Here is a 25,241-nt window from a genome sequence, read left to right as displayed (position 1 = left end):
CATTATTTTGAAAAAAAAAAATAAAAGTACACTAGTAATATAAGTTAAGTACTAAATGTTATTCCAAAGACCAGGAAGTCTGTCAAATTAATCTTTTCGAATCTTTCTAAAAGTTTTCCCTTTTCAAAAAAGAAAAAGAAATGAATGATGAACATTTCACTTCTTTATACAAGACCAAGCTCAACTATTCACAAAAGGAATGTGATGCAAACATTACCAGTCTCTACATGTTGCAATGGATTCACAGTGAAGAAAAAGAATAAGACAATGACAGCTTTATGAAATTCAAAACGTATAGCGACACATCAATTATTAACGGTAAATTTACATTTCAAAGAGGAATATTTCAATTATTACAGAGCAATCATTATAATCTATACGTCTCCGGTGCTGTCGTTTTCTGTATTCAAAACTGACTTGTTTCTGCTTTTTTTTTTTCTTCTTTTTTTTTTTTTACAAGTCCACGCGTTACTTAATAATGTTTTGGACCTTTCAAAGAAGTTGTTTAAATGGGAAATAGTGGATATTAATCCTCCTTGCTTTCATTTCATCACATAAAATTCATTTTTAATGCTTATGGCACAATGTGTGTGGTTGATACCGTTTGCTGACTACATTGTTAGTCACCTGGGACAAACCATGAGGGGTTGGCATCATTCGCCGGTTTTCTTGTGTGGGTATATATGGGTAGGGGGTCACTTCACCGGGTTATAGCATACTGCTCTTTGTGAAGAATGAATGAACTGGGATCTTTTACGTGCGCTAGTTGTGGCTAACTCACACATGGGACCTCCATTTAAATGTCTTATCCGAGAGAAAGAGTGTTTTGCATCTTTACCAGAGGGAGGGGAATGCTTAAAAACAACATCAAACCAAACATTGGTAACAACGTTAGTAACATACATACATTTATGACATGATGAGAAGAAAAGGAATCCATGCCATTATAAGGACAAGAATTTCCATTCCCTTTGTCCTTTTGGCCCAAATATATTGATTTCACTTTGTTTTCTTTTGTTTTGATTATTCAATATCATTATTAGGCTTCTTATTATCATCATGATTATTAGTGATATCTATAATAACTATTCAAACTGGAGTTCAAGTCCTGATCCTGCCATCTCCTTCGCATAGAGTTCGTCAAACCGGCGGTTCTGCTCTGCACTGAAATAGTTCTTCCAGTCGCCAATGGCTCCTAGAGAGAGAGAGAGAAAAAAAAAGCCAAGGAAAATTCGAATCATTACTTTATGATGATCATATGAGAATCATGAAGTAACCAAAAGAAAAAAAAAGAGATATACAGTGTGTGCATGCAGGCCGAGTGTGGTAACTGACGGATATTCTTTCAACTCCAAGGAAGGAAACACCTGTAATCCTACTTCTTTCTAATTCCCCCATTTCATAAACGCCAGATGCTTCCACTATTATGAAATATTTGTATAACGGTAGAAAATAAGGGATAACTGATCCTTTTCTTGTAATATATTTTCCTCCCGCACTCGACATTAACTTACTTAATGCCTTTAACATCCACAAAACTTGCACGGCCTAACAACTAATTTAATTCAGGCCTATGGAACTTAACGGGAGGGAACAAGTGGATAAGGCTTCTTTACTATGGTGTAGGTAAGGAAACATCTATTTTGTAATACATTCCAGAAACGGTCTATTGCACTGAACAGGAATGAGCGTATAGCTACTGTGTGGAATGTATGCAGGTTTTCTTCTCTTGTTCTACTTCTCTGGGGATGAGCACCCAATCTTGCATTCTTATGTGATACCGCTCTAAGTCATCATCCATCCTTGTTTGGTGGGATTTGTTATGAACTTTGAATTTTTCCTATTCCTTATCCCAGTCACTTCAAATCTTGTAACTCTCTACCCAGTATAACCGATTTACGGATACAAATGCAAATGCAAATGCAAAAGTCTGAAAATAATTCTGAGTTCTCCTTTAAAGTGGTTATAGGTGAGTGCATATGAGCTGGGTAAGATCTAATGTTGTTATGTCATTAATACACCTAGTAGGCATTTATTATTTACTTTTGAATGGATGATAAGACCGTGATCCCAGTCTCGATGTGAGTGTATTTATCAGACAATTAGGCAAACAAACGTGATGTGTGTAGGCCTATACACAGATTCATGTGTCCGCGCGAGTTTGTGTATGCGCGTGTTTATAAGTTTGTGTCTTATATCTGTGAAGTTGGCAAAATATATTATTTAAAACAAAATAAAATGAGGAGCAACTGGTTGACATACTATTTCCATGTATTATGAAGCACTCTTTTATGAAGGAGTGTATACATATTACCGTCACCATTGTTGTCACTTCTATCCCCCCCCCCCCCCACCAACATGGGCGGATCCAGCTTTTTGCTAAGCGGGTGGGGGTTTAACCCAATGCAAAATAATGCTAAACAAAAACAAAAAACACACACAGAAAACAAGTCAAAAGGTCTTCTCTCCCAAAATCGGCTTAAAAGAAAAGAAAAAAAAAGGTCTTAAAAATATGATGTTGCCACTTCTCTCCCCAAATCCACTAACAATCCACCCCCCCCCCCTGCTCAAGTACAATACCTTTCCTCATGAAAGAGCCTTCCGACTTCTTCGTTTCCGATTTCTTCGTATCCTCCTTCGTAACGTTCGTCACACTCGCTATGATTGAGTCTGGATTGGCACTTTTACTCTTCTTCATTGCGCTGAAGGTGGAAGCCTCAACAATGCGGTCTATGACGTCCTCAGAGAAGGATTTGCCCATGAACTGAGCTATCTGTTCCACTGCTGTACGCAGATCCTGCAACTCGAGTTATTCGTCAAGGGCGGAGTTAAAGATACTATCATTTTTCAGTCAGATTTGCACTCACACAGTTCCCGCACAGCCTTGTAGGGATTTAGCCATCATTTTATTTGTCTGTTTTGTTATGCAGTTACTTTTCTCTGCAATGAACAGTTTGTCACGTGGATTAGATATGAGCCCACACAGAGATGCACGTACATTTTCACGTTTTGTTTTGTTTTTTCTTTTAATCTTGTAATTTCAAATCTAGGAATATTAGCACCCTTGAAGGGTTTAATCTTATAATGGGTAAAATGTGACGGTAGTTTCAATTTTTGAAATTCATTATCACATTCAGCGTCTTCAGAGGTGGAATAACGGACAGTGAAAAAAAAAATAAGATGATTATGCATAATGCAATATATATATATATATATATATATATATATATATATATATATATATATATACATGTATACATGTGACGGAAGAATGACTTGCAGACGTTGCAGTGATGTTCACTATGGCCTTTATTTCCCAAGCTTTCGACTGTGTAACCAGCCTTTTTCAAGGACATCACTGCAACGTCTGGAAGTCATTCTTCCGTCACACATATATCCAAAGATAATGCAGCACCCACCACGTACAAGGCCAAGCCCGCTTCACGTTATATAAATAAATAAATAAATAAATAAATAAATATATATATATATATATATATGTATTATATATATATATATATATATGTATATATATATATATGTATATATGTATATATATATATATATATATATATATATATATATATATATATATATATATCGTCTACAAAATTCAAAGGCGGTCTATAAAGTCTAGTCCTGGCTGTGCTATCGCTGCAGCCACAGTTTGAAAAGATCGACGATGCTATCTACTTTTACAAGTTGTAATTCTAGTGTAGAAAAGGATTTGAAACCATACTCAATACCTTTAAAATGAGCGTGCAAGTTGATCAAGGTTAGGCATACCTTCTTCATGTCTTCGTACTTGAGAAAGAGCACATTAGGATGATTACGTCTCCTCCACCATGGCAAGACGTTTTCAAACCAAGATCCCTGGGGTGCTGAAACGTATATGAAGTTGTGATCATAGTACTAAAGCATAACAGCATAATACTCCTTCACGAAAAGGTTTCATAACATTACCAAAAGATGGAAACCACAGAAAAAAAAACTCACCCTTTTAGTTAAAATCCTTTATTAAGGTTAAAATCCCTTATTGATTTATTAGTGGAAAATGTTCGCTGTTTATGTGTTATTTGTGATTCCGATCGTATTACCATAAGTCATGTGACAAGGTATGATACAAGAGTATCTTTAGGATGGAAACAACGACAGAAGGTACCTATAGAAGGTACCTACAAGACACATGAATAGCACGTGTATTGTTTCATGTGACGTGTTGCGGGCATGACCTGACGCGAATCAAAGATAACCACAAATAATCTTTAAGACATAATAATTGCAACATGTCTACTGTTTCACCCCTCCCCTCGCACACACGCACACACTTTGTATATAATAACGTACTGCTACATTAACACATTCAGACACTGGATGACTCGCTTGCTACGTGCTCCTATAAGCATCACGGTCCACATTACAAAGGTCTAACTCAGACAATTCCCGAAAGTGTTAACCCGCTGTCTCCGAGGTATATAATAATCAATCCCTTGTGGACTATTGCATGACACCTCGGTTTCTCGTACGTAACAATCAGCAGAATCTAACCTCGCCCTGCGAGAAACTCCTCGAAGAAGACATCCCACGATTCGTAGGAAGGCAGCTGCCCAATGAGCTGGCAGAAGTTGTAGTAGGACGCAGCGGTGTCTTTGGGATTCCGCACCACGTAGATGACTTTCACTTTGGGGTCGTCCGTTCTGATTTCTGCCGGGAGCCAGTCGGTGAGGCAGTGGCTCTTCAGAATCCGTGGAGACGGTAGCTCTTTCGCTTGATCAGCCACTGATGGGGCCTCATCAATCTAAGCAATGATAAGGGAAAACATAGTAGTGTGAGAGGGGTCAATGAATATATAAGTTATACAGACAAATACAGTGAGAATAATTATAATACTTCTATATTATATATTTGCTGGATATATCAAAAGTCACAACAAAGAAGGGTTTGGCCGTTGCAAAAAAAAAAATGTATATATATATAAATATATACATGTATATATATGCGTATATATATAAAAGAAGACTCATAATCATTGAAACTTATACCTTCCAAGTCCTGCGTTTTCGAAAACATAAAAGGTGTTATTGTCATATTATATAAAATCATTCTTTTGTTCAGAAATCAGGGAAAATCTTTTTGGGGACAAGATGGTCTTTAGCGTCAGTTATTATCATCGAGATAAAAAGCGTCTATCTAAGTCTACATGGATATAAAAACTTTTCTCTCTCAAGAACAATCTACTGCAGTGCAAATGAAAGTGGACAAATTTGTTAAAGACACGATTAAAAATTGCAATTGAATCAATTGTATAATGTACACATAAACACATATTACGCGAACATGGCATACTGGTATATTCGCACTCATACATTGTATCATGCACACATTTTCGTGAAACTTCCTTGGCCATGTACTTGATGAGTGCTACATCATTTCATTAGATTGCGACGCGGGAAGGAGTTAGGTAGCCAGTTGGATGTACATAGCGTGATCGAGAGATAGCCGAGCACGCATCAGACACAACTACACAATACTACTCAACCGAAGTCAACTTCTTCCCAACTCAATAATCCGCAAATAATCAAGCCTCAAGTAGTTCCAATGACATTGAATATCATATTGCATCATTCATTTTCGTTCTCTTCTTGTATGTTCCTCACTTTATTGAAACAGCATCAAACAGGTGCACTGCCATTCGGTACCGTTTCAATATGAACTTTGTTCGTTTCTTCAAATGAACTTTCAAAATGATAACATCCACACTCAGTTTGATAATAGCAATGTGCTTGTTTGAGCCTGCAGTCCAATTAAGGTGAGGGATGTAAGCAAGCACTTCAGGCCGGAAACCACAATTACAAAGCCCCTCGACAAATAAGGTGGATTTAAAGGTCAAGTGGAGAGCAGTTGGATCTGGTGCAAGAATTAATGTTTATGCTTCGTCACTCTCTGTGCTATAGTATACTGATACTACTGGGTATGATGTCGATAAGAATTGCTGCGATTTTCTTTTTTTAACAAATTGAGTTGAAACGTTCAAGTAAAGCATATTCCAGTGTTCGAATACGCACAAATCTTCTATGCCTCAGAGTGAAATGTTTTAAGGTTTAAGGGTTGCTGTAATTGATTTTTTTTTTTATTTGAGTCCGACCATGATATTATCAAAATAATCCAGCTTGGACATATTACAATTTGCATTCAATTTTCTTTCTATGAATCACCACTTGGGCAAATCTTGGTCAGCTTTACAGACACCATTTCCACATGCAATGATGACTGAAAATTGCATAAAGGTTCATTCATTCATGCAAGTCAGCATGGCACAATGTGCCTGGTTGATACAGTTTGCTGACTATTGCTAGTAACCTGGGACGAACAACAAGGGGTCTCCATCATTCGCAAGTTAACTAATATAGGTTTTCCCGGCCGATTTCGCACTTTTGTCAGTCCATTTGATAGAAGGTTCATTCAATTAAGCGAAAATCCTCGTCACTGCACATTCTATCATTCAAAATGACAAGTTGTTCGTTCAATTTAGCATTTCGATCAATGAAATTTGCACACGTGCCTTTCGAATTCGTAAAACGGGCATTCTAATTGGCGCATGCTCTCCAGTCATTCAAATTCGCCAGCACTGGCTGAAAAGGGTATTTCAGTCATTCAATTTCGCGTATGGGCAGTCAAATTCGAAACATGTTCATTCAAATTAACGTCATTTTATTTCTTTCTTTTTTTTTTTGAAAAGGTGAGAACATATAAACGGGTTTTTCTATGTAACTTTTTGTTTCATCCACGCACTGTTAAGCAGTAAAAGTATCATATATTTGACCGTATATAACTCGAGTTTGTTGTTTCGTAACGCCCCTTTTCTTTCATACATGTCATTTTAGGCCTATATGTAACAATACTACAGATCAACTTCATCAATTCAATCATACTTTATTCAATCATAGTCATGACATTCCTACAGTCATGACAGCACAAGTTAGATACAGACGTATTTCTCAAGAAGACAGAAAAAGAATTATAGGAACGTTGATGATCATAACCTTGAACTTCCTATAACTGGCCGACACACTCGGAATAAAGCGCTCAACGGCCAGATGAGTCTTCATATTGGAAAACTCAATAAACACATTGAAGAAAAAAAAACTTCATATTGGAAAACTCAATAAACACATTGAAGAAAAAAAAAACTGTTACCAAAATCTCTAAAATGAATACGAAAATATAAAATGTAGTGACGCTTGCAAAACAATAGCTATGTTGAAAAAACAATAAAGAAAGAACCAAAACATAAACATGCGTGCTAAATTGACTTCAAAAGATGTTAAATTGGATAGCCAAAAAGTGCGGCATATCCGTGATAACGTGACTATATCATTCTAAATTGAATGAACGAATAAAGAAATGGTGCTTGTTTTACGAATTTCAATTGAAAAGTGTTAATTAGAATGAGGCTAAAGGTAATTTCAATGCTCCAAAATGAATTTGAATGAAGAGATTATAGAATTGAAATACCAAACATGTCATCTACGCTAAATTGTGCTAAATTGAATGCAGCAATTAGGAATTGGACTATATTCACCCGTTCAATACTGAATTCTGAAATCCCCATATCCTAATACACAGGTCACCAGGTTCCCGTATAGAACGGGTTAATTGGATGTTTTGACAGTTGCCATTAACTTCTTTAGAATTCTATTCTAGTGTTAACTACATTCGGATACGAAAGTCACATTTATCTTGATAAAGTTTGTAATGTAAAACAGTGGTAACACCATGTAATGTGTATGATAGTATTCAAAAGAAATGCATATAGTTGATTCGCTATTTGTTTGATATAGTACACTCTGAAGATACTCACGTCCAAAGATGTGAACAAATCGACCTCGTCTAGAAAGGGGGAGAGTTGTGTAATGTGTTTGCCCTCCATCTGCGATGCGTCTCCTTCAAATTTAGCGAGCAGCGTGATTTGCTGCAACCATGTGGTACCTTTAAAGGGGTTGTATAGTTTTTGTTGAGATGGATATTCAGGTTTTAAGTTTTGGGAAATAATTAGAAACAATTTAATGAAATATTTAAAGGAATACAATTCTAAGAAGATTTGAAGGTTTTTATGAGGTGAAGATCGGCTTTGAAATGGCTGAGATATTTGAAATCACAGTTGTCCAAATAAAAGGTGTGGGTACCACCTTTTATTGGGACTACATAGTCGACTATGTGAACACATTGTGAACACACTGCGGAAAACTATGTTCTTTCCAGCGATAGAGTACTGTAAGTTCAAACACATGAAACAAGAGACAAGACACATATATAACTACATTTTACATGCAACTTAGTAAATCCATTAAAATAATACCAAATGGTTGTCAGTCAATATCATTAAAGTATCTTTACAACAAATAAACCTTGTTTTATGAGATCATGTGACACACTTTAATGATCCGTGAAATCGCTTTTCTGCAAAAGCTGTAATGATTACTCCATCCATCTAAACCGACTCGTAAATTTGGTAGAATTGCATTGTGGAAGAGAAATTTCATTCAATGCGTCAAAATTCTGAATCAGATGGTCTCAGGTGGATGCACAAAGTTTTTTTCTCTGTCTCTCCAAAACATGAACTATTTACAGACAATGAAAATATCTTGAAAACAAATTCTTAACTGATTCACTGAAGTGTCCGATTAGATGGCAGGTGATAACTAAAGTCAAATCTGCATCAAACACAAAGACATTTAATTCTTAACGAACATATCGATCGTGCGATTGTAGTCATTAACTGCAGCTTCATCGTTGTATGAATAGATTTTGTTTTGTAGCAGGAGTGTCAATCATTAAACTATTTTCTACATAATCTGTTGCAGTTTTTCTCACCTTTTGAACATACAATATACATTAGATGTGTTTGACTAATGATAACCGTTTGATTAAAGGATGTGTACAGTTCTGGTTGAGGTGAGGATTTAGCTTTTAACATTTTGTGATATATTCAGAAACCATTCTATGAGATGTCAAAGAGCATGCAATTCTAAGAGGTATCAAAAGTTTGCTGATGAAAATCGGTTTTGAAATGGTTGAGATATCCAAAAACAACGTGAAACAAAGAGATCCTAATAAAAGGCTTGGCCTGTCACCTTTCATTATTATCACTTCTTTGGATATCTCAGCCATTTGAAAACCAATTTTCATCAAATAAACGTCGAATCCTTCTTGAAATTACATGCTCTTTCATATTTCATAAGAGGTTTCTCATTATCTCACTTAGGAATGTTATAAACCTGAATCCCCACCTCAACCAGTACTGCACAGTCCCTTTAATGGTAGTAAGGGTACACCTTCTTCACCTGATTTCGGATATGTAATGATGAACGTATCGTCTGGTCTGACCTCGAAATTTTCCAAGGCTTTCATACAGCGTAACGACATGAAACTGGGCATGATGACACCTCGATACTCGTAACACGAGTCTCTCACGCTTTTGGGAACGTCGCAAGAAAAGGCAGACCCGCTGTTCGCCTGCGTTTTCTCTGACAGTAAAGAAAAGTATGAATGATGATGTAGTAAAATAATATAATTTGAATGAAACACGCATCATTGCATTGCAACGGGAGGCGACAAACGTAGAACGCTTGAACAGATTTCTTCAATTCTCCAGTAGAAAACTACCTTTTGTCTAGCACGACTTGCTAACTTGCACAATGTGGACCATGTCGAACGTAATTATAGCAAATGTTTGTGTCCGCAAGGTGTGCCTTGTATATCTTTTTCACTGCCTAAGTGAACACAATGTCCAGACCTTTCGTTGCACATTCCGGAAGAGAAACACATGCCCTTTGATGCATCTATTACTAGCTGTAGTTTCATTCTTGATTGGGATGTATCGAAGGACTTTTCATTTTTGAGAGAACTGTAGAGTCCGAGTGAAACTGCTGGCCCAGGGCAATTAAATGCACTAAATTACGAGACTCCGAGAGGAGGATCTAAGGTATTGCCTCCCCCCCCCCCCCCCCGTCCTCAGTCACTAGACCATTAATGGTTAAAGCAATATGAATAATTCCTAAAGCGCGGAAGATGATAACTGAAATAACCCTAGGAATGATATTAATGAAAACACTGCACACAGCAACGGTAGGGTCCACAGTGATCTCTGTTTTAACACAGAGAATTCGTCTTTCAGAGGACCTGTCAAGCTGAGTCCAACTAAATTTTGTCCTCCCCCCCCCCAAAAAAAATAATAAATAAATAAATAAATAGATAAATAAATGACTGCTTTACACAATGCCGTCTAGTAATGAGTTTTGATCGCCGAGAGGCAAATCCGCTGGCGTAACTTCCTTACTAATAGCAAATCTCTAATATATATATATATATATATATATATATATATATATATATATATCATAGTGAAACCTAATGAATACTGGTGTCGATCAGTCACTTAACTGCTGTTTACATTATTCTTTTTATGTACTTTTCAACTGGGCTTACGGTAGGTCTACCCAGAGCATATAGAACACACAATGTCATGTATACTGAACAGCTGAATAGACACATATTAAAATAATTTGAATCAGGACTTTATTCATGTTGCCTCTTATTTACTACTGCAAGGACTTAGCTTTCTTATTGACATATAGTGTCATATACAAAAATTATCTCTCTTCGACTAGCTGTCAGAATTCAAGAATCTTCTCGACACATATGATAGAGTACAACTAAAGATCTGTGCTTCAAGATATAGATTATTACTTTGTATATCAGGCATACCTTGCGTACCGCTTAAAGCCATGCTCATGTTTCTCTGTGGAACTGGTGTGCTCTCTACTGCCCGCCGAGTTTGAGTATTGAAGACGAAAAATGGTGTAAATATCATTTACCATCGACGCATAATGTGTTTCCCTGACCTTCGGACGAGTTTGGTATGGTGACTGTTTATTCAAAGCAAATAAACAAACGTGGTGGAGTGTAATATGGTTCATAGAGTGATGAAACAGGTTACTTCTGAGGTTTGCAATCTTTAAAATGGAACTTTGATAGTGGAATATTCTCCTATTCTTCTTGTGTTTGATGTCTTTATCAATCATTAGCATCATGGCATATGTTTACTTTCAAACTTGCCAACCAACAATGATGAGATTATGATAAAAACTTCAGTGTTTTTGCTAAGATATATTCAAATTGTTTGTGTGTCTGTGACTACATGACCTAGGGATCTACGAGCTAATCATGTTATCAAGAAGACAGACACACACACAAAAGAAGAGAAATATTCCACTTCACAACAACACATCCTTCTTTCTCTTTTTTTTTTCATGTTTTCTTCGCACTTTCTATGTTCTGAGGGCGATTGGGATTGATGATGATGGTACTATTATTAGCAGCCCATCTTATGTGCTTGTTACGATTTCTCCCCTAAATATCTGTCGGTATGGTCAACATTGTCGTGTCAATGCCTCATTAAGAAATATATCTTAATCAATCCAACAAACATTTCCTTGCAGTAAAGAGGAAGAGGCTTTAATTGACAGCCCTACCGGCTTGTCAGCCCGCTTTGTGTATTTTTCTAGATTTATCCTTGCAAGCTATAGGCCCATATTCTTAAGTTAACTCAGTTCAAATTTCTGTACTCTCCTAAGAAGATTCCTATTCCACCTACATCATCAATTCCATTTTTTTTTTCATACCTCAGTCTCCTCTTCTTAGTTTTTGTTCACATAAAACAGTGTGTGGATATTCAATCATAGGCTTGCTCCCTCCACTTTCCGTTGACTATAATACTTGTCACCGCTACATGATACTTAATTTCCCCTTGAGTCTTTTAGGCATCTTTAAAAACATCGCCATCGATGCTAAAATACATTCATCGAAAACGTTAGAAATATGATTGATATGGTAGCAATTAATGCTGTATGATGAAATCTGTCAACAGGCATATTGATGGATTGAGAACTTATTAATTGAATATTAAAACGTATTGATTGAATAGTACAGTAATAGAATGTCATCTTTAAACCAAGACTAAGACACACACACACACACACACACACACACACACACACACACACATATATATATATATATATATATATATATATATATATATATATATATATATATATATATATTATATATATATATATATATATATATATATATATATTATATATATATATATATATATATATATATATATATATATATACATGGTGAATAGTGTTATTCATATTTTGTGATTGGTTATATTGATACCACGCGACGTTTATACGTTTGTGCACGATAAATATAACTTTATTGTCTACATTTGCGCACTAGTTCACAGGTATGGAGTGCACTAACATCATCGTACTGTTGCATATTTTCTGCGCATACTCAGTACTTTTTTTTAACTTTATTTCAAGTTGTGATCAAACAAAGCAAACCAAGGAATTAAAATGAAATGATCTCGAAAAATGCATTCCTTAAGCGTATGTTGTGTACTTCGTTGTATTTTTGTTTTAGTAATTTCCATATTACCTTAGACCACATTACACAAATGATTGTTGTTGTTGTTGTTTTCTAATGATACTAACAAGTTGTAAAAGCGCATAACAAAGCATGGTTAAATAATTGTGTCTAGTCATTGTCAAACATGAAGTCATCTTCACGAATCTTACATCGTGTTCAAAATAAGTGGACGTAAATAGAGATTTTAACAAGGCACGAAGATTTACCTCTGTTATCCTACATTGAATCGTGTATAACAACTACTAGAGGTCTGTCTGATGAAATCGAAACTAAACATGGAAGAAAAAATGATAAGCAACATATTATATGTTTCCAGTCTGTATAGGGTGTGTAATACACAATTGTATCATCTTTTTCCCCTTAGGTTTATCTCAGTGTTTTCCACAAAAACAAACAAACAAAAGAATCATATATCTATTTATCTGATGTACACGTAATTGTGAAGAGAAAGCTATCGACAGTCTAATTATACTAACTGACTACCTCAATTTTTTTTTTTGAGAGCAATATATGAATGTCGGATTTTCCAATACTCATTTCATGATACGAAGAGTTCCTTCCCAAAAGGTGCTAAATGAACTTTGATAATACATGTATAAGGAAAAAAAAAAATCGCATGCTTCTTAGTGTTTTCATGCAATAGCTTTACGTTCCATAGGAGTATAATACTATTTTACATGTAATGGAAAATGGAAAATGTAGTTTGCAAAAATATCCATTTGCCTACAGTGAGTTTTAAAGAGTTATTATTTTTCTGAAACTTTGAGAATTTATAATCTTTTTGGGAAACAAAAATCTGCACGGTAATGTAAAAATGAAAATCGTTATTTTAGTGTCTATTTTCTCTGACTTTGCGTGCCTTTCTGGGGAAAACACGTTATCCCGAAAAGGAAACTCCCTCCAGAGTTCTCTAGTTTTCTAAAGAAGTCTTATATTTCGATAAAAAAGAAAACATTAAAAAAATCGATCGAGGTAGAATCATATTTTCTAACAAAAAAAAAAAACAACAACAATTTTTAGGTTTTTGATTCCCGATTTTCTTCCTCTCACAAGAATTTAAGTCAAGTGTAACTGCATGGTACTACTTAAAACGTATACTTTTTTTTTGTTTCATTTTGTATAAAAAGGAATAACTTGACGAAATATGGATTATACGCTGTTTTGAAAAGAATTCATCATACGTAAGGAACATCAAATGACTTATGCATCATTTCAAAGCTAAAAATCTGTTCAAAATCTCTTTTAAAACTAGATACCTTGTATTGACTAAAAAAAGAAGTATTTCAGTAGATGGCGATCATTCGTTGGTATTTGCAATGCAAAGACACATCAGTACACACCAGCGAGGCAGGACAGAGCACGCCGTGTGGCATAAATTGATGTTTGTCTATTTATGACTTTTGAGAATAAATATTTACAGCATATAAATGTTTTTCTCTGATTAAAACTTTAAAAAAATATTTCAAGGTATATTCCAGCAAGCAGAAAGCATATAAGATTTCTGCTTATTATTCTCATTTAAAGTATTAATCATCATTCACGTTAATGACACTTATATACTTCTATAAAAACAACTTCATAATTTGTGACTGCAGTATATGATTACGTAGGTAGCTTGTTTGCTAAGATTATACGGATGCTTTCCTCGGAGTACTATTCAAACTGAAAATCTAGTCCAGAGCCGGCCATTTCCTTTGCGTAGAGTTCATCAAAACGACGGTTCTGATCTTCAGAAAAGTAATTTTTCCAGTCTCCAATTGCGCCTAACAAACGGTGGAAATATGTAAATAAAGAGCAGATACGATAAACGTTCGAATGACATAAAAAACACTTTATGTTGAACGATGGGATATGATCCGAAATAAGATATTAAAGTAAGCATGAAGTATAATTTTGTCTATTAAATAGAAATGTTATCCTGTATCAAGAACTCCCAAACAGTCGAATGGATTGATTTGCAGAAATCACGAATATCTTTTTTAACTTCAAATTATTTGTGGTTTTAGGAGTTTCCCAACGATGTTACCGCTTTTCCATTCAATTTATAAAACAAAAAGACTTAATAGGCAATGTGTTATTGCAATGCCTGGATAATGCTGAATATGGATATGTGTCATCCATTTCAAGTCATTTACTGTATTCTTTGTAATCATCAGAGTAAATGCGCTCACTGCTCTACCTTTTCTCATAAATGAAGTCCCTTGCTTTTTCGCATCTTCGCTCAATGGCAGAATGGAGTCAGGGTTCGAACTCTTGCTTTTCTTCATCGCGCTGAAAGTGGAGCCCTCAACAATGCGATTGATGACGTCATCAGATAGGGACTTTCCCATGAATCGGGCTACCTGCTTTACCGTATCAGTTGGATCCTACAAATGAGAACAGCAATATACGAATGGGTTCGTCAAACACACATGTTTTATGGAGTGAGAATAGCTTCCAGATACAGCAAGAAAGCAGAATAATCAAAGATGAATTTTTGTCATTCTATTTTTTTTGGGGGGGGGGGGAGAGGGGGGGGGCGAGGGGATGGGGATGATGGGAGGGTCATACTTGACGTGAAGACACGAATGACATGAAATATTTAAATTTACAAAAAAGTCAATCTCTACAAATATTCCCTCTCCCTACAAAAAGTACCCTCCCTCATTATAAATGCAAGTATTTTCTTTTGTTGAATTTTCGAAGTATGGTACGATTAGTCCAGTTCTCATGTTTGTCCATGACGTCAGCCAACACCTATATTCTCTGCACTCATGTATTCTGTCAGACCAAATGCCTTTGGAACCCAGGATGACCATGTTGGTGTATAAAACGGTTTGGAAGTACAGAAGTAATTGCTTGAATATGGAGGAACAATGACAGCTGATCTTTTCAGCAGGGTTTAAGTATGGGCCAATTGAACCATTTTGAAACTCACTGTCATCGCCAATTTGCTGATGATGTTAGAAACGATATTCCTGTTTTTTATAGCAAAAACACATTGAAATCCCATCATTTTTCCTTCATCAAGTCAACTTGCCTACGGAGAGGAGGTTTGTACTTCTTCTATCAAAATCTCTGAAGAATTGGTCCATGGAGTCAAATTTTGATTAAAGGGGTCGAAAATGCAATCATGAATCATAAAAAGTATTATAAAAAAACAGACCTTCTTCATGTCCTCATACTTTAGGAAGAGTACGTTGGGATGGTTCCGCCTTCTCCACCAAGGCAGGACGTTCTCAAACCATGATCCTTGCGGCGCTGAAAATTTTAAGGAACGCCAAAATTAACTGATGTTGCTTTTTTGACGTAACGATGCATGTTGGAATACATAAAACTATCTCGTATCATGGAGGTAGAAAAGAGACTCTTTCTACCTCCATGCTCGTATCCAGACGATACAAAAGATAACACTGTACACCATTGACTGTACAATCTATGCACCCGAAGGCAATGAAAACTTTCTTAAAAACGTGGTACACACTCTTCACTTTCACTTAGGTGTGTCGTAGAATCCCTATTTTCTTTTTTTAGACCGGTTCACACTCTTCACTTTCAGCTCTAATAATTTTTGAATAAATAATGCTACTGATTTGAGCGTTTGTATTAACCATGGCCAGAATGTGCTAATATAGAACATGACAATTTCAACCTAATCTAATAATCTTTTCATTGTTTATGCTGTGGAGTTTCACATCTTGTTTTTGTCCCTTTCATTGCACAACTAGAACAGCTTGGTAAAATTGAATGCTTGAATAGACCCTATACTTTTGAGCCTCTTTTCTCAGTAGCCTTTTTTCCAGAGTTGTGTTTTCTTTTTAATATTTAGATAGGTTAGGAAAGTCCAATTGCATTGAGTTATACATCATTTTAAAGCTTAAAGTCTGCTCTTTCAGAATCTTTTCTTAACTAAAAATCCATGTCTGGCGACTTCTTGTTGGATTTGTGGTGCAGGGTCACATATTTGCTTCAACAGACCTGACGATGCCTCATGTACCTCTTCCAGCGATAAATTCCTCAAAGAAGATATCCCACGACTCGTATGAAGGAAGATCCAAGACATGAAGGCAGAAATGGTAATACGACACCGCGGTATCCTTGGGATTGCGACCTATGTAGATGACCTTTGCCTCGGGATCATCTGTTCTGATACCCAGGGGCAGCCAGTCCGAAAGGCAGTGGGTCTTTAACACTCGTGGGGATGGCATGTCTTTCGCATAGTCAGCCATCGGTGGTGCTGTGTTAAACTTGGTAAAGATATACAAATTTCGGAAGGGTTTGAGAGATGCAAGTAGACATGCAAACCCAAGCTTGTAAATATCTAATCCTGATAATGACGTACGTTTATTCCAGTTATGCAATTTTTTCCCTTATCTATAGTACATTCTTAAAAGAAAAAAAATGGCGGCTTATAAGAAATTTCGAAAGAATGCATTTCAACATAAGGCAGACATTTAAAACATTTTGGTAGAGCAGTTGAAATCATAATTGAAATTAACATTAGAATTACTTAAGCTCAAGTTTATTCTTTATTTGAACAGGATTGATGTATCCCATAAATTGTTACGTAAAGCTTATGATTATGTCGCTCTGAAAACGAGTAAAATGCCCCTAACCGGCTGAGAGAAAAAAAGTTCATTCGTACAGCATTGACCAGTGTGCTCATGAGCTAACTTCAAACTGGCCTATCGTGTACTCACGTCCTTGTGGTTAGCGAAGTCCACTACGTCCAGAAATGGGATCAGCAGCATCACATGCTGTCCCTCAAGTTTGGACGCGTCCCCATCAAATTTGATGAGCAGCATTATCTGCTGCATCCATGTGGTACCTTAGAATAGCAGGAAAAAGAAATAGGGCGAGATTGCTTACAATGCGGAAAATCCACTCATCGTAGGCAACACCATAACACTGAGTCTGTGAGTAGACATTACTATTTAGACAACAAAGATGTCACTGCACATTCCTCAAATAAGAATATAATGCCATCCATTTTTTATTTCCTGCGAATTTCCATTAAGCCCACATTTACATCCATCAGTTCGGGTACAATTATTAGATGATGGCATCACCTCAATAACGAATAAGATGACTTTAGGACGCTGGTCAGTGTGGTACACTATCATTGATTCTTGTTAATTAGTTGTGGATAACGGAAAGGGAAAATCTTGCCTAAAATTATATTTGAACAGCTTATCTTTTAACGTAAAAATAACAACGCAAGATCAATATGTCTATGCTTGTACGTCCTTTTTAGAAAGGGTAAATGTCAGACATTACTGCCATTCACTGAATATCGGTTTACTCTAGATACGCTCCTTCAAGAAAGGGTTAATTTTCGACTATTGTAATTCGCTGTGGATATTGATTCAAATCCCTGCACTGTCAAAAATGTATACTGTACACTATCGTGATATAAATATATTCTACCTGATTTGGGGTATGTGATGATAAAGATGTCGTCTGGACGAAGTGGAAAGTTTTCCAACGCCGTCATACACTGTGGCGGCATTCCATCTGGCATGACCACGCCTCGATATTCGTAACACGACTCTGCGACACACGTGGGTACCTCGAACGAAAAGGGCGCTTTATCTGAGAATAATAGTGAAAGGAATTCAAAGTGTATCCTTGTCTTCTTCAGGGCCGGTTTATCGGGGGGGGGGGGGGTGGTGGGGCCCCACTCTTTTTACCCCGGAAGTGGCGCCATAAAAATCGCTCTGAAGGCCGTTTTTGGGGGTGGTGGTGGTGGTGGTGTGGGGGGGGGGGGTGGGCTTTTCAGCTGATGAAACCCGGAAGTGGCACCAGAAATATAAACTCTCACCCCTCCCCCCCCCCCCCAAAAAAAAAAAAAAAAAATTAAAAATGCGTCACTGGCCCTGTGGTTTGCTATTTTTTTTTCCTACTGTAAAAACTGAAAAAAAAAATAATAAAAAAAATAACTTTAACTTCTGTGAACATCATTTATTCCTGTCCATATAGTAGGTATCTAGATAAAGATCTTTGAGGGTGGTTAGGCTTAATATGTAGAGTATAGTGTATTGAAAAAAGAATGAAGATATAAACTCAACTGAACTGAATTGAACTGAAAATATAAAGGCCGTGTCACACCAGCCTTGCGTGCGACTTCCGAAGAACATTTTTGCTATCCGGACGTCCCCGCAGATGACCCGCACATGACAGTACCTAGCATGTATGTCAAAAGTAGTTACCCGGAGGTGCGCACGCTGGCTCTATTTACCCGCTGTCAAAAAAGGCCCTGTCACACCAGCGGGCTTATTGCGTATGGGGATTTTTCAGCACGCAAAATAATTTCTGCGGCCGGACAAGGTTTAGGGCAAGTTTGGCGTGGGTATTACATGATAAACGCGTGATACCTAAGTCCTTCTTGCGTGTATTCCGTTGAACTGCATGTTAGGCGCGTGGGTGTCACATGATAGCTTCTTTTATGTCAGTTACGGGCGACATACAGGCTCTGCGAATTACCTGTGCCACAACTTCGTGTTATCTGCGTACTAGTCGCCTGCGAGGTGAGTGCTAGCCTGAACAATAGGCTGGTTCGAGTGGATGGGCAAACACTCATTTGTCAACTAGCTTTCAAGAAGTGAAGATGCCCCGTAGACGGAAAACGCACAAGGGCAGAGAACGTCCAGTGGATGGACAGCCACAAAGCCCGGAAGATTCACAGCAAATGCATCAAATTGCTGCTGAAGTCCATTCGGCGGATGAAGTCCTGTCCGAAAGGGACCAGGTAGTCCTCGACGCCACAGAGGACAGAGGACAAAGAAGGGAATGAGCCCACAAATGGCACGCACTCCCTTCACATAGGCATAGATCAGCGGGCAACTTACCTACTTCAAGTGGGTCAAATGCCTGTGAATTGCGGCGGCTACGGCCCTCCTACGGGTGTTCTGCGTGGAACTCTTCGGGCAATCCTCGCGACTCATCCGGAAATAGTTTTGGTCATGCTCAAAACTTTGCTGCGGGAAAATTGGACTAGCGTGCGCACCTTCGGGCAACTAAGGACGAGATAAGTGCTAGGTACTGTCAAGTTCGGGCCAACTGCGGAGAGCTCCGGGTAGCAAATTTGTTTCCCCGCAAGTCAAGCCGCAAAACTTCCCCAGATACGGTATGACAAGGCCTTGAGCATGCTCAAAACTTGTTCCGGAAGAGTCACGGGAGTTGCCCGTAGAGGTACGCGCAGAACACAAGTAGGAAACCCTTACCGGTAGCACCTCACAGGCAACTCCAAAGCAGGTACTTCGCAATCCCCGTAAGTCGCTCGTAACAGAAAATGGATCGGGTTTCAAAGCTCTCACGCGAGTCACACGGAACGCACGCAAGTTGAAGCTAAGTAGCACGCGTCTAGTAAGTAAGAAACAAGTGCGAAAATTGCAAACATTCTTGTCCGCCCGCGGAAAATCTTCTACGTGCTTTAAACTACCTCCTCGCCACAAGCCCGCGTAGCTTGCCCGGACAGGTGTGACACCGCCTTCAGGCTTATAATTTGGAAGGTTCGTTGTTCCGAAACACATAAATTATAAACCTAGATGTTGTTAATACGAAAATGAAATAGTCTGTAAATCCGAATATTTGAGGCGTTATTCCATAGTTCGTTATTTCGAATGTCCGTTTGTCCGAAGTTGAAATTCAAAAAATGAACATTTTTTTTTCTTTTTTTTTCTTTTTTTTTTGGGGGGGGGGGGAAGGTTGCTTATCTGAAAATATAATAGGGGTCTTCAATCATAATGTTTGTTCCTCCAAAAGTGAAACAAGGTTCTGTATTCGTAAGGAAAGCGTGCGGCGCACTGGCCAATTACTACTTTTTTCATCTCGGATAGACGAGATTTTCATCTCGGATCTCATCATTTCGGATTCTCATCTCTCAAATTTTCATCTCGGATAGACGAACCGTCGAAATAATGAAGAATGACTGTTCTGGCTAACAAACCATTATTTCCTTTACGGTAAAAAGAACGTTTGGAACATTGAGACTTCAGAAAAACGAACCTGCGAAATGACGAATTGTATACCGTACGTATGACATACATGTGCAGTAACACGTACGTAGCATATATTTATTATGATTTAATGTAAGAGTCTATGCACACATGAAGGATGATTTTTCTTATTTCTTCCGTTGAAGAATTCAGCTATTACAAATCTTAGCCTGAATTAGTATTCATAATTATACACTACTTATCTGCTGTGAAAGTAAGCCTATACAAAGTGACTTACCACGCAAGCGCCTTCCGGCCAGTTCTCCGGTGGTACCCGATGAAGCCATTTCAGCTGTTGAATTTACTGTTCTCCGCACTCCACGCTTTCAATATTCCAGCGTGTCGGGCTATCGTAATCCTGGAAGCTATCCGTCTTAACATTGGCCACAGGAGGACAAAGGTCGTTTCCTGCTGAGAATTCCGCACAACTCTGCAAAGTCACTAATTGATACTGCCAGCTCTGTACATAGTCATAACTGTGACCTGTCATATTGACCCAAAGATTCAACAGAGTTGGAGGAGATTGATTTTTATGACGGCTAACATATAACCTCAATCACAACATTTCTATTTGCTCACAAACAATCCCTTCCATAGCCAAAGAGCTCACTGTTAATCACTGTTAATCACACTTATCTTCTTTTGTAAAGATACACTTGGCTTGCAAACCATTCGAAGAACGTGTGATATTACATGCCATTTGGAAAAAAAAAATAATAACATTTTAGTAGTTGCTGTCAATATGTGACCGTGCATCACAAATCAAACAGAAAGTCGCACCCCATGATTTTATGTGAGGACTCGAAAAAGGTGAAATGGTTCAACCAAGTCAATCTTGAGTTTTTCATATTTTCTGAAAGAGTTATCCTTCTTCTACATTATTCTTCAGTTTTGGATCCTAACATGAATGGGAAAGTGTGTTTTTAGCAGTTCTTCTACAATCCTTTGTTGGAGTGAGTGTAGAATGATCAGGTATGTCTTAGAGGCTGCTTTTCGTTTCTTGAAATCCTTTGCACACTCTTCACTTACAAGTCTAATAAGTATTGAAAAGATAAGGCTACTGCTTTGAAAATTAGCATTAATCACGGGCAGTATGTGTTGATAGAACATGCTCAATTTCACCTAAATCTGATAATCCTTTCATTGTTGTTGGTCCGGTGGTTTACATCCTATGTTTTGTCCCTTTCATGGCACAGCTAGCACGGCTTGGTAAAGATTAAGCGCTTGAATAGACCCTGTAACTTTAACTAGCACTTTCACAGTGATTAAAGACAGCATGTTTATGCATGAATATGTCAGTGCATTTATCCTATCCCTGGTGCTGCAAACACCAATTTGGTTTAACTGCCATAAATTTGATAAAATTGGTTTTTTTTTTTTGAAAGATGATAAAAAATATGCACAGGAATTTTAGTCCAGTACGACGACCCTTGTCCAATGACTTTAAGCCCACCAAGTTTCTCTAAGTTCATTAACCGTATTAAGTTGTATACTGTTAGCTCCTTTGGTTTCGTAATAGCTCACAATATTTCAGTACTACACACAAAGCTATTTGCTGTTAAATTCCATTCTTTTGTACCTCTCCAGAGCTGAGATTGTTATACCAGCTTGATTTCTTTAGTCTTTACACCAATGTCGCTGCTCCTGTCATCTTCTTGCTCAATCACTCTGGGTTCAATGAGACTCGCCGATTTTCCACTTGACAATTCTCTCATATTATCATGGTTACTTATTCACGTGTCATTACGAGCGAAAAACCGATTCTCGGGTGATAACCTGCTTATTATTCCGAAGTTTTTCACGCACTCACATACAACTTCGTTTCACTCCTTTTATTTGCCCCTCAAATCGTTAGTAATGACACAGTTGTGTTTTGTTTTTAATCACTCTGCTCTACTGTGATCACTCCTCTGATCTAGAGTAATGTGACAGCTCCCAAACTTGATTAATCTTTATGTTACCTTATTCCTGATGAACACATACCACTTCACGGCATTGTTTCGACAGCGTTATTAGTATTATACATTATTCATGATCCCTGTCTGAGAGTATTTAAAGCTCCTGCTCATTTGTATCATTGGTTTATATAAAGTTTAAAAGTAAAATTGTAACAATTGTTTGAAGTTTGTGTACATATGATTTTACAGGCATATTGTTATATAGTCATTGTCTTTAATATAGACATGGTTGATATAGGTACATCTGTTTGTATATATCGTGATTCTCTTCGCAATCACTTTATGGTTCTTTTTCTCTTAAATATATAAAAAGTAATTATTTAGATAATATTTGCTGTATATAATTACCCATTTTGGTACCCCTGGCAGACTGCCAAATACTGTTGTAGTTTTTTTTTTTTTCCCCATTAATTCTTCCCGCATATTCCAGACATTGTATATTTTTCTAGTTCTGTATACGGTGACTCTAGTTTCAAGTAAATAATTTAGACGCTGCACTCTTTATCACATACACTCAAGATGAATGCACACGCACGCACGCTCAGCGCATATGCACACACAGACACCTGCACTTGCACTCAAACCTCTTCCCACGACCCTTCAGTCTCTACACATACCCCCACACAGACAATGATCCCTCATGGTGTGATCTTTGATGATCAAAGTTTGAATGACTCCGAAAGTGGTTATTACACAACTGCCGAGTTTAATGCACTGATAAAACAAAATAAATTTCAATCATTTTTTGATTTGTTTAGTCTTCTTCACATCAATGCCAGAAGTTTAAATAAGAATTTTGATTCTATAGAATCATTTCTTTCCTCTTTACAAAATTTTCAGTTTAGTATAATTGGTATATCAGAAACTTGGCTTAATACAAATTCACCACCAATATTTAATTTAGAGCATTATCGAATGTATCGTTCTGATCGTTACTTAGGTAAGGGAGGTGGGGTTGTTTTCTACATTAAAAATATCATTGATATAAAAGTCAGGCATGACTTACATATCGAGGGTACGGAAGATATTTTTGTCGAAATTTTGAACAGTAAAGCAAAAAATATGATAATAGGTAATATATATAGGTCCCCAAGAAATAACATTGATTGTTTTTTAGAAAGCTTTGATGAAATTTTAAATATTATTTCTCAGGAAAAGAAAGACAGTTTTATAATCGGAGATTTTAATATTGATCTTTTAAATAATTCTGATAATCATACAATGCAGTTGTTAAGTTCATTGGCAACTTATTTATTTCAACCACATATCAGCAACCCAACAAGAATTTCTAGTACATCAAAAACTCTTATTGATAACTTATTTTCAGATGTAATAAACACATAATTTACAAATGGTATATTCTATTATGATATATCTGATCATTTACCTGTTTTTACCATCAATAATAGTTTTTTTGCAAACAAAACAATATTTTGATAATAAAAGATCTCAAATGTATTATAAAGAAACAGAAAGTAACATTAATTCTTTGATATTTGATTTAGCGCAGGAAGAATGGGGCGATGTATTTGATGAAAGCAATGCTGATACTGCTTATGAAAAATTCATCAGCAGGTTATTGTGTTATTATCAGAAAAATATTCCTTTGGTTAAACGGAAACCTTTAAAGAAAAATAGACAACCCTGGATTACCAAAGGTATTATGCGGTCTATATCAACCCGTAATAAGTTATATAAGCAAGCAATAAAGAATCAAAGTAATAATTTATTTATGAAATACCGGAAATATAGAAATCAATTAACATCAGTAATAAGTTTGTCCCGAAAATTGTATTATTCAAATAATATAGAAAAAAATAAGGATAATCTTTTTTCATTGTGGAAAACTGTCAATGCTCTTATGGGAAAGACGGTAAAAGAAACTACCAACTTTATCATCATTGACAATGAGGAAATTACTGATTTTACCACAATTGCCAACTCATTTAATGATTACTTTATAAATATTGGTCCTAGTTTAGCATCTAATATGAATTCATGTAATACACATTTTACTGATTATTTATCCAATCCTTGTGAAAATTCATTATTTCTCACGCCTACCAATGATCATGAAATAATCAATGTTGTCCAGAATCTGAAAACAACTAAATCGAGTGGGCATGATGGTCTTAGTGTTCATTTATTGAAACAAATAATATTTTTACATTGCAAAACCCTAACTCACGTATTTAATATGTCTCTTTCAACAGGCATTTTTCCGAACTCATTCAAACTTGCAAAAGTTATTCCTATTCATAATAAAGATGACTCTAAATTAATGAGCAATATAGACCAATTTCATTATTACCAAGTATATCCAAAGTTCTTGAAAAAAAAAATGTGTATAAAAGGTTACATCAGTTTTTACAAACCAATAATTTATTGATACCCAATCAATTTGGATTTAGAAGTGGATATTCTTCTGATTATGCAATCGCTCACATGTGTGATAGAATAACTGAAGCTTTTGCTGATAAGAAGCATGTTATAGGTATAATATACATAGATTTGTCGAAAGCATTCGACACCATCGACCATGAAGTATTGATATATAAACTTAATACGTATGGAGTCCGAGGTTACGCTCTGCTCTGGTTTATAAATTATTTGCAAAACCGTCAACAGTATGTTAGTTTTCAGTCTTATGAATCACAGAAACTTGATATTAAATGTGGGGTACCTCAAGGCTCCATTTTAGGGCCTCTGTTGTTTAACATTTATATAAAATTTAATGATATTATAAGTTCTTCTCCATCTCTGAATTTTATACTTTCTGCTGATGATACATCTATTATTACAT

The 25,241-nt window shown here is 36.6% G+C and overlaps 2 protein-coding genes across 2 annotated transcripts; both read right to left on the bottom strand.

The window, feature by feature from the left end:
• Nucleotides 1-1,085: 1,085 nt before the first annotated feature.
• On the bottom strand, nucleotides 1,086-10,789 carry LOC140243694 (sulfotransferase 1C2-like). Its single transcript, XM_072323356.1, has 7 exons — nucleotides 10,768-10,789; nucleotides 9,345-9,527; nucleotides 7,862-7,989; nucleotides 4,549-4,798; nucleotides 3,787-3,881; nucleotides 2,581-2,797; nucleotides 1,086-1,195 (listed from the first exon to the last, which is right to left on the bottom strand). Exons 1-7 carry the CDS (start codon nucleotides 10,787-10,789, stop codon nucleotides 1,086-1,088), a joined length of 1,005 nt encoding a protein of 334 aa, XP_072179457.1.
• Nucleotides 10,790-14,157: 3,368 nt separating this feature from the next.
• LOC140243695 (sulfotransferase 1C2-like) lies at nucleotides 14,158-20,767 on the bottom strand. The gene is made up of 7 exons (XM_072323357.1): nucleotides 20,719-20,767; nucleotides 17,911-18,075; nucleotides 17,184-17,311; nucleotides 16,481-16,730; nucleotides 15,650-15,744; nucleotides 14,684-14,870; nucleotides 14,158-14,267 (listed from the first exon to the last, which is right to left on the bottom strand). Exons 1-7 carry the CDS (start codon nucleotides 20,765-20,767, stop codon nucleotides 14,158-14,160), a joined length of 984 nt encoding a protein of 327 aa, XP_072179458.1.
• Between the last annotated feature and the right edge of the window lie 4,474 nt (nucleotides 20,768-25,241).

The sequence above is a fragment of the Diadema setosum genome, chromosome 20 (genome assembly GCF_964275005.1).
Source record: "Diadema setosum chromosome 20, eeDiaSeto1, whole genome shotgun sequence".
Taxonomy (NCBI): Eukaryota; Metazoa; Echinodermata; class Echinoidea; order Diadematoida; family Diadematidae; genus Diadema; species Diadema setosum.
Note: the sequence above shows the minus strand (reverse complement) of the source record. Positions and strands in the feature narration are given on the sequence as shown.

Excerpts from the sequence above, each read along its gene's own strand:
- LOC140243694 (XM_072323356.1), bottom strand. The coding sequence starts at position 10,789 with ATGGCTTTAAGCGGTACGCAAG. Across the intron at positions 3,882-4,548 it reads GGAGTTTCTCGCAGGGCGAG|CACCCCAGGGATCTTGGTTT; the intron begins GTTAGATTCTGC and ends TATACGTTTCAG. Across the intron at positions 1,196-2,580 it reads AGGCTCTTTCATGAGGAAAG|GAGCCATTGGCGACTGGAAG; the intron begins GTATTGTACTTG and ends CTCTCTCTCTAG.
- LOC140243695 (XM_072323357.1), bottom strand. The coding sequence starts at position 20,767 with ATGGCTTCATCGGGTACCACCGGAGAACTGGCCGGAAGGCGCTTGCGT. Across the intron at positions 18,076-20,718 it reads GGCCGGAAGGCGCTTGCGTG|ATAAAGCGCCCTTTTCGTTC; the intron begins GTAAGTCACTTT and ends TATTATTCTCAG. Across the intron at positions 16,731-17,183 it reads ACTTCGCTAACCACAAGGAC|TTTAACACAGCACCACCGAT; the intron begins GTGAGTACACGA and ends ATCTTTACCAAG.